This window comes from Verticillium alfalfae, genomic scaffold (assembly GCF_000150825.1).
Source record: "Verticillium alfalfae VaMs.102 supercont1.1 genomic scaffold, whole genome shotgun sequence".
NCBI classification, from domain to species: Eukaryota; Fungi; Ascomycota; class Sordariomycetes; order Glomerellales; family Plectosphaerellaceae; genus Verticillium; species Verticillium alfalfae.
Window position 1 is genome coordinate 2357705 of NW_003315038.1, and position 9619 is coordinate 2367323.

At 59.3% G+C, this 9619-nt stretch overlaps 2 protein-coding genes across 2 annotated transcripts; both read left to right on the plus strand.

Annotated features, from left to right (window-relative positions):
- Positions 1-147: 147 nt before the first annotated feature.
- VDBG_00722 (predicted protein) lies at positions 148-1760 on the plus strand (the record flags this gene model as incomplete). The annotated part of the gene is made up of 3 exons (XM_003008994.1): positions 148-164; positions 422-1082; positions 1281-1760. 3 exons carry the CDS (start codon positions 148-150, stop codon positions 1758-1760), a joined length of 1158 nt encoding a protein of 385 aa, XP_003009040.1.
- A 2403-nt stretch (positions 1761-4163) lies between these two features.
- VDBG_00723 (conserved hypothetical protein) lies at positions 4164-9221 on the plus strand (the record flags this gene model as incomplete). Its single annotated transcript, XM_003008995.1, has 5 exons — positions 4164-4205; positions 4334-5734; positions 5838-7232; positions 7386-8044; positions 8273-9221. The coding sequence occupies 5 exons, from the start codon at positions 4164-4166 to the stop codon at positions 9219-9221; spliced, it is 4446 nt and encodes a 1481-aa protein (XP_003009041.1).
- Positions 9222-9619: the final 398 nt, after the last annotated feature.

Genomic DNA, 9619 nt, shown 5'->3' on the forward strand with positions numbered 1-9619 from the left:
TTTGTGGCGACCAACCAGGGGATATCTGGTCCTGGAAGAGGGCGTGTTTGGTCGTTCAAGAAATGGCAGAAGTCCGCTTCGAGCATTATCAGTCTCTGAAGCAGCCAACAGCTGGGTGGGACGAGGGCCCAAGATCCGGCAGCCTCAATGGGCCGCGAATTCCAGTAAGTTTACCCGGCCCCTGACCCTGACGTTGTGTTGTGCTTTTATTTCGCCTGTGCCCGCTACCCTCGCCGACTTGACCGCCTGGACGGGGTTTCGCATCCTGCCTGACCTTGTGGGTTGCCTTGTCGGCCCCTCGATCAGGCACCTTCCTCCCACCGAAGCGCTTCCCGCCTCGACCTTCCTGCCGCACTTATTTTCCTCACCTCCACAATTCCCAGCTTAACACTGCCAGCTACCAATATGTGTGTACCTGCAGGCAAGAAGTAACTTCGCTAACCCATCGTCCTCCTCCAGACGAAAATACTGGCATCATTTCCAACGCCATCGCCAACGCTGGCAAGGTCTTCTCGGAACCAGGTCAAGAGAACATAAGCTTGCTCTCTCAGCACTCGAACACGTCCAGACCGCGACCTGCCTCGGCCCAGTTTACATTCACCTGTGATTCTCAAGTTCCTGGTACCCAGTGGCCTGGTATGGACCCTGCGGTTCACTCGTCCCTTCCAGCTTATGGTGGGGCCAGCCGGACCAAACACGCATCGATGGGAACCCAAACGGCCACGGCAAACGCTGGCGCCAACCAGCAGGGCGCGCCTGCTCAAGGCAACGCGGGCGCACCAGCTGCCGCCAAGAAGAAGAAATCTAGACGTCGCGCAGAGAGGGACCTCAAGATGGCCGCTGCTCATCGTCGCCGTGAGCCAGAGAGAAAGCCTACCACAACCCGCCCCGTCCCGAGGACATGTGGATATGCGAGTTCTGCGAATACGAGCAGATTTTTGGCGAACCGCCCTACGCCCCTCATCCGTCAGTACGAGATCAAGGACCAGAAAGCCCGCCGCCAGGAACAAGAAAGAAAACGGCTGCTCGAGAAGGCCAAGGCCAAGAGCCGCAAGGGAAGAAGGCCAACAGTGGCAAGCCCGGTGCTAAGAACACTGATTCGTCTCAGCCGGAGCCGCAACAGCAGCCTCACAGAGTTGACGGAGGGCATACGGACGGAACGCGCTCGCAGACCAATAGCACGGACGAGGATGAAGAGGGGTACCATAATGGCGAATCCGACTACGACGGCCGCTCCTTCACTCACGATGACCCGCCCATGACACTCTCGGACGACCCAGACCCCGAATACCCCGACGACGAACGCCTGGCATGTCCCTGTGCGTCCTGCGTGGCCGGCGCAGGGCACGCAGGGGTGCCCGCCTAGAGAGGAGGCAAAGAAAGACTCGTTCCTGCGTGTCGTCCAATGTGATACCCAGGAAGCCTGCATCTGGACCACTTGGCTACTTTTGTTTTATTTTGGCATTTCTGCGCGCACAGCGTTCTGTTTGAGTTTTGGATTTGACAAGGGACCCAAGATGTGCCCCAAAGCACGTATGAAGTCGATGGTCTCAACCGGTGATGAGGCCTGGATGGCAACTGAGGATTGCACGAGAGGAGGCGTCATTGTGCGAAGTGTTGCGAAGCGCGTCGAGGCTTCGCGCACGGTGTTGAAGGCTGTCGAGTCCGGGTTGGAGCGGGGAGGGGACAGAGAGGGAGCCAAGAGAAGAGGACTGGCGATGGATGCTAGGCCGCAGCCTGCTAGGCGTTGCACGACCTGACGCAGACAGTCGCCAGTACCGGTGGGAGGTTGTCGTCAGGGTCTTGCGCCATGCCAGCGACAAGGCCCAAGATGGATGGGTGGTGGACAGGGACTTCGGGCTTGAGGAAGCCCTCGATCTCGTCTGAGACATGTTCGAGTTAGCACCCTCAAACTGGTCACGTCAATCTCCGTCTGACCACTTCACATGCATTGTTCGCAAGCGCATGACACAACCCTGCGTGGACTAAGACGCAATGTTTCGCGGTGACCGGGCATGCGACTACTTGTGATCAGCTAAGCTCCGTCGACCGCCCACCGTGCGCTGCAACTCGAGAGGTATTGCGATTCGCGAGAGGCCTCATGCGCGACGAACGGCGCAGGTTGTCTCCTCTCGACTCTAGACAGTATTACGTTGCCCTTGCTTCAGGCCTAGACAAGCAAGTGTGTAGGATGAAAAGCTAGCGTGGGTGCACGTCCGGGGCACTGGGGGCAGCCAGGGCAACAGCAGCACAGAGGCATCTATCTGGTCCTGTGCTGCATGTATGACGTCGTGCCGGCCCCACCACTCCATCGACTTTCGACTGTGTCTCCCAGCTTTTCGGGGGGCGGGTGGAAAACATAGAGAACAACAGACACAACCACCACCACCACCACCACCACCAAGGGGCGCACGATGCACCGGGAGGTCTCGACAGGATCCGCGTTAGTGCCGGAACAGTCGCGTTCCTGAACGCAGCGGGTCGAGCCACGCCCGAGTCAATCTTGGCCAAGGAAGCTGGCGAGCTTGTCTCAGGTCCCCCCGATGGTGCAGGCTGTTTGTTGATTGAGGCTGAGCATGAAGAACAAGCACGGCCGAACCTGGCTCGTGAGGAGCCGCGCGCCGGGGGGGGGGGGGAGGAGTGGGATTGGGATTGGGATCTACCCAGAACGGCCCAGGCTAGGGAGCAAGCTGCCAAGGCCTTTGGGGGCCCGACGTCAGCGGGGGAGAAAAAAAAATACTCACCAGCAGACGAATACCGAACTCGACGCTTTGTGCTGTGTTTAGCTGTTGCCTGGGCAGCACCGGCACCTGAGCACGATGTGGTCTCTCCCCCACGTCAAGACAAGGGAACGGAGGAGGGGAGGGAGGGTTGTGGTCCGATCCAGGGACGAAGAGCCTTGGTATTTTGAGAAAACCATTTGGTCGTTGAGGGTACACAGGATGTATCGGATCCGCCGATGCGGCGCCATCAGTTGGACGAAGGACTGGACGTGAACGTGTCGTGTGGCGGCTGGTCGTCGTCTGAAAGCGGCAGCTTGTGCAGAATGGGGCTGCGTGCTTGACGAATCTAGGTACCTACCTACCTACCTACCTACCCAGCTGTCGCAGGGGTTCAGAGCGTGCGACACTCGGTGCAGAAGGGTTCTTTCTGGCGGTAGGGCCTGCTCGTGATGTTTGTGTGTCCATGTTGCCTTCTCAGCGATGCAGGAGAGGAGAGCCATGAGACTCTGCTTGAGGAACCAGAAGAGCCGAGTCGCCATGCATGCGACAGGGGAGAGAAGGGTGCGAGCGAGGTGAGCTTCCTATGAGTGATCGACGCGGGAGCGCATCATGACGGCGCTGTCGATGTGGGCCAGCAGCTAGCAGCTAGCAGCAGCAGCAGCGGCAACAGTAACAGCAGCAGCAACAGCAGCAGCAACAGCAGCAGCAGCCATCAGAGGAAAGCTACCGCGTGCGCTGAATAAGGTGGATCAGCGCTACCTGGTCTGCCTGGTCTCTGAGTAGCCCCGGTAATTCCCTGTTTAGGCCGCTTAGCGCAGCCTCCCACCGCGTCCGTCGTCATCAGTGGAGCTCGACTCTGCACCTCTCTGTGCCTGCTGCTGGTTGCTAGTTGCCGCTGCTCGCTGCGCGATGCTCGCTGCTCACCACAACGAAATAAACGACGGGTCTTGCTTCCTTCCTCAACTCCTCAACCACCCCTGCCCGTGTTTGCCCTTGCCTGCATTGCCCGCCCTTGCTTGCCTCGCCTTCCCTGAGTGGTAAAAATCCACCATCCCAATCCCCAGGGCCAAGCATCGCATCAGGCAGACCACCACCACCCCCCAGCTCTTTTTTCCCACCCTGGAAACGGGGAGAGTCCTCCATCCATCATCCGACGCTCCGCATCATTCATCGACCGCATCAGCATCATCCTTCCCTCTTCCCCCCCCCCCGGTCCCTTCTCCAGTCATTCTTTGGTACCGCGTCCGCCGCAGCTTCCGGCTCATCAGTCTGGACCGTGTCCGCCGCCCCCCTACCGAGCGAGCACCACACGCAACGTTCATACCAAGCACCGCAGTAATGCAGGCTGCCATTTAACGTTCCTCGTAAACAACGTCAAAGCTGGAGACTGCGCCCACCATCCGACCCTCCTGGAAGTGAAGCATCGACGAGCTCGCCATCATGTTCGGCAGCATGAGGAAGAAGCACCGGCAGCCAGCACAGGTAAGCTACCAATTGGAGAGACTTCTTCTGCTGCCCCTCTTCACACTTCTGCCACCATCCTCCAAAAGGAAGACCAAGTGGAAGACAAAGAAAGAAAACCCCCGTCTGACCGTTGCGACCTTCTGTAGCCTCTGACTGCCGCCACCGCAAACCCAAACGCGGCCACCGCCGCCGCTGCCGTCTTTGGGCGCCAGAACTCCAATGCCTCCCTCTCCTCCGCCGCCGCCGCCGCCGCGTTGCGATCAAGGCCGACGACGCCGATCAATGTCGGCGAGGTCCAGACCAAGCGCACCCAACGCCGAAGCGCATCCGTCTCCTCACAGAACAGCCAACACGACGCGCGACGAGCTCTTCACAGAACCGCCAGCCAAAGCTCCATGACGGAACGCACCTTCCGCACGCCCTCGCCCTCGCCACATCGACCCGTCTCGTCGGGCGCATACGACTCGCCGCCGCCAGTGCCCGCCATCCCCGAAGACATGCGATCCGACAACGGTAGGAACACTCACAAGAGAGCAACCAGCTTACAGACTCAGCCCTTCCGAGTCGCAAGCCAGAAAAAGCAAGGAGGAGCGGGGTCTTGGTTCGGCGCCGCCACCGAGGGCGCAGCGGTCAATGTCAGAAAGTCGGATGCGTTGCTGTCGCGAACTCAGCCCTCTGAATCTCGACCAGGAGCCGTAAGCCCAACTTCTTCTATCAATTTCTCTCGTCCAAGAGCCTTGCAGGCCGGCTCACCGCCCGCCTCGCCCATCTTCGAAAGAATGCCCTCAGTGACACACAGCCAGCGATATGTTGCTCCCCAGCGAGCCCAGTCCGTCACCTCGACGCACTCGTCCGTCGCCTCCGACCAGTCGTTGGTCTACGACCCCAACTCGAGACGGATGGTGCCCAAGGCCGATTTGCTGGCAAGGGAGTACGACATCGAGCCGAGCGAGAAGCCAGCCAAGAGGAAAAAGAAGCTGCAGCAGCAGTTGCCGCTGGGCAGGAGCGGGTCTCATCTTGCGCAGGGAACAGTCGCGAGAGCCAGAGGTACTGCAGTTGAAGGTGAGAATCGCACGTTCAGACACGTTCACAGCCACAGACACAGGCACAGATCCAACCAGAAGGTTGAGACCAAAGCCAGCCCCAACTCGTCGTCCGAACCAGCCTCAGTCGCAACGATTGTCCGGCCCGAGAGTCCAGAACCCAAGACCCGTCAACGCCACCCGCAGACGGAGCAACCGGCCCCGATCATGACAGCCGCAGTCGCGGCCGCCGTGGCGTCAGGGACAGGCCCTCGAACGCCGGAGCCTCCTCACGCGCAGGCTCCGACCACAGCCGATCGCACGGGTCACGTCAGCAACGGCACCTCTGCTCCAGTCCAGGCTCAGCAGACGGACAGTGCGCCACCCAGCGGCAGGGGCGAGCTTGAAGACGAGGAGTCTTCCGAAGAAGATGAGGAGGAGGAGGGGGAGGAGGAGGAGGAGGATCTCGTTGATGGAGCTACCGCTCACACTGAATCAGAACCCTACGGCGCTGAGGCTGTGCCCGTAAACACGGCTCGCCACTCCTCTCCCCCCGTCCTTCTCTACCAGCAGCACGGCCGTTGATAGTTTTGCCGACAACGTCATGTCGTCAGCACCGCCCAAACAGCACGGCAGCGTGCGAAGCCTCCGCGAGCATTCAAACAGCCCGGTGCGGAATGCGCGCTTTGCGCTGCGAACTGACCAACTTGTAGTCAAACACGAGCCTCCTGCGAGGTCCGTGTCGCCCCGAAAGTCGGCTCTGAAGAACTCGTCGAGTCCATCGCGAGGTGCCTCGCCGTCAGAAGATGGTTCAGATCTGGGTCTGGAGCACTACGCAAGCCACCAGGACGATCTGCCTTCCAATCGGAAGAAGAGCGTACGCGTCAGCTTTGACGAGCACAGTACGCAAGTGATTGGCGAGTCTGCCCAGGAGCAACATGCAGATTCACCTGTCGTGCCGAGCCCTCAAACAGCACGACGACCATGGTACAGCAACATTGGCCGCAACAAGAAAAAGGACTCGGTAGCTCTGGACGTCGACGAAGTCATGCACCCGCGTCCCGCCCTGCCGTCTTTTGGGAGCGTTCGGGACAAGAAGCCGAAAGAGACTGAAGAGGAGCGTCCGCTCGTGCGGCCTGTCGAGTCTGAGCATTCGCCCGCCATCTCCGCCTCGCCAGCCGCTCTTCCTTCATCGCCCGACGATGAGGAAATTGATGACCCCATTGGCCATTCCACCGACGGCAACCTGGCCTCCATTTTGACCCGAGAGAATGCGGCGAGGAACGAAGCAAACATCTCAAAGTTCAGAGAACCGTTGCCTCCTGTTGTAACCTCTCTGGAAGGAACCGGATATCACTCCCCCAGCTCTTCCAGCAGCGACGACGAGGACGGCGAGGGGTCGCCTCCTACGCAAGAGACATTCCTAGAGCCCATCGCAGAGGCTCCGTCGGAGCCAGCATTGAACCCCCTGGACAAGACGAAGGAGAAGGAAACACTTGTCGATAATGCCGAACGCACCAACGTGGGTGCTACTGGCGCAACGCATTTGCAGGTAGATACGGGTCGCGACTCGCCACAGGACGCTGTTCCTGTCATCGCCATCATCGAGCCCAGCCCAGGTCTCCAGGAACCCAGCGTGGGCAGCGCAGGCGCAGGTTACTTTGACGTTCCTGGCGGGTTCCCAGAGGACGACAGCGATGGCAATAACATATCAAGGCCTGCCGCTGTGCCCACTAGGCGTGAGGCAGAAGCCAAGACGGCTGTTGCTCCTATCCAGATCCCAACGAGTTCCACGGACCCAAGCGCCGACAATCTCGAGGCCTCTCCGCCGAACACGCCCACCGCCCGGGCTCCCGGTGTCTCCACCATCAACGAGGAAACCGAATCGTCTGGCAGCAGTATCTACAGCGATGCTTACGAAGATTTATCAGACGCCGAAGGCGACGGCTTCTTATCCCTAGATGCTGTCTTGACAACGCCCGTTTCCCAAAAGGTTTCGAAAAGACTATTCGAAAAGGCATTGGTTGGCTCATTCGAAGGAGGCATCGAAGATGATAGCATTCAGAGATCTGATCTTTTCGCGGCTTCCACTCCGGCAACTGAACCTCTCGAACTCAGATGATTGGGACAAGGCTAAACTGTATTGGAAGAGCTTGACCAACGACAACGCAAGCAGCTCGAGCGTGAGGCTCAGGAAGAGGCTGGTGTCGAGGCCGACGAAGAACAAAGTTGCGCATCCCAAGAAGACAAAGAAGAAAGAGGTCTTCACGCGCCTCTCAGGTGTCCAAGCCCCACCGAGCAAGACCCGGAACAGGAGGCAGTGCAGCAGCGTCACGGCGATGCCGAGCGCAACTATCAAATCAAGCCAGGAACAAAATACGCATCGCAGGACGACGCTGGGGTGCCCTCGATGCGCCAATCTCTGCGAGGCACCGAGTCGTCGCAGCAGGGATCTGGTGTCGGTGGCTCAAGGCTTAAGAAATCGATGAGAGCTTCACAACCCGCTGCGACAAATATACCGGAACCCACCATGCGTCGGGCGCTGCGCGCAGATCCGCCCGAGACGAATGGTGCGCACAGCCGCAAGGCTGCTTCACAGGAGGTGGCCCAGAGCAACGGCAACATGCGCAAGTCTATGAGACAGAATGGCAACTCGCAACCTAGCATCGGCCAACAGCCCGAACCGGCAGCCAGGAAGACTGGACGTCCCCTCAGTCTGCAGCAAGCTCCCACGCCTCGGGATACGGGCCGGAATCACAAGAGACAGTCATCAGTCGACTCTCCAGCCGCCGCTGCTGCTCTGGCCACCCGCACAGCCCAGCCTTCGCCGTCGTGGTTCGGATCAAACCGAAAGCAGTTTTAAGCGGCCTCGGCCCCCAGAAACAACCCAGGGCTTTGGCTTCCGTCGGTCAATGAGGGAAGCCTTCGCCTGAAAGGCGGATGGAAAATAAGAGCTCGCGATTCAGCCTCCGATCCCTATCGCCAGTTGGGCGCCAGAACACCGCGTCTCCACCCCCAACACGGGAATGGGCACCCGCATGAGCATGCGATCACTTTGCGCAGCGAGTCGGTCGACAGAGGCTCTTCTCGTATGCATATGCCCTCCTTTGGGCGATCATCGGGAAAGAAGGTTGCGGAGAAGAAGAACAAGAACCGCTACGGAGACTCGAGTGACGAAGACGCTGCAAGGCCGTCCACTTTCCGTAGCCGCTTCGCTGACTCGAGCGACGAGGACGAGCCGTCCGCGCCGCCACCTGCCGCCGGCAAGATGCCGAAGAGTCTACGAAATGGCGGTGGCGCCTCGAGCTCGGCTGCCGCAGCTGCCATGAACCTGCCGACAACTCGTCAGAGACAGGATGCGGCGGAGTTCTCAGAGGAACTCTCTGACAGCAGCGACGAGGACCAGGCACCACCGCAACGAACGCCCAGCGGCAGGCTCGTCAGGGCGAACTCGGAGGGTCGTGGTCTCCAACGCAAACGATCTGGTCGCGGCGAACTGATGGAGTCTGCGACAACACCAGCAGTCAACAGCACCGAGTCGGCCACTCGGCCTGGGCACACTCGGCGGGGGAGTTTCTTCTCCGTTCTCCGCCGAAGAAAAGACAAGGATGGTGCAGGCAAAATCTCGCGGCCGGAACCGAGAGAGAGTGCTGCTAGGCAAGGCACGAAACTCGAACGGAGCAACAGCGAGATCTCGGCGCTCCGTGTCAACAACTCATCGCCGCGCCTGCAAAAGAGGCAGCCGGCGAACTGGCCCCTCCCCGATACCACCGCACGACCGGCCACCTCTGGTGGTCCCGCCACGGGAGACTCCGCTCCGCAGCCACCATTCATGAAGCGTCGTAGCATCAGCCACACCTTTGGCGCGAGCAACAACCATCATTTGCAGCAGCAGGAGGAGCTGAACGGGAACGTCACCCCAGACCTGGACGAGCAGTCCCAGGCGGGCGGGTCTGTAATGAAGAAGAAGAAGTTTGGCAAGCTGAGGAGGATGTTTGGACTGAACGACTAGGGGTCCGCATACGTGTTGGGATGTCTATCTCACAACGAGTCGAACACCTCAGGTGGAAGAAACGCAGCGCCCGATCGAGTCAGATCGTAATTCTAATGCAACCCGAGCCAGAAAGATGCTCGGAGGGAATCTCTCTTTTGTCAATGAATGGGTACCGAAAACCTCTGGGGGCGTACGCAGGGTAACGCAGGGTAGCAAACGTTAGACCAGGACTTTGTCAACGTACGCATCTGTTTTTTCCCTTTTCTTTTCCTTTTCTTCTTTTCTTTTAGCTTTGTTTCTGTTTCTCCAGCCTTGTGATTGATGCTTTTTTTCTCGATTTGTCCCTTCACCTCGACTTTTGTATCACGAATCTGCACGGCGACGAATACTCGGGGTGTTCCATCCAGTGGACGACG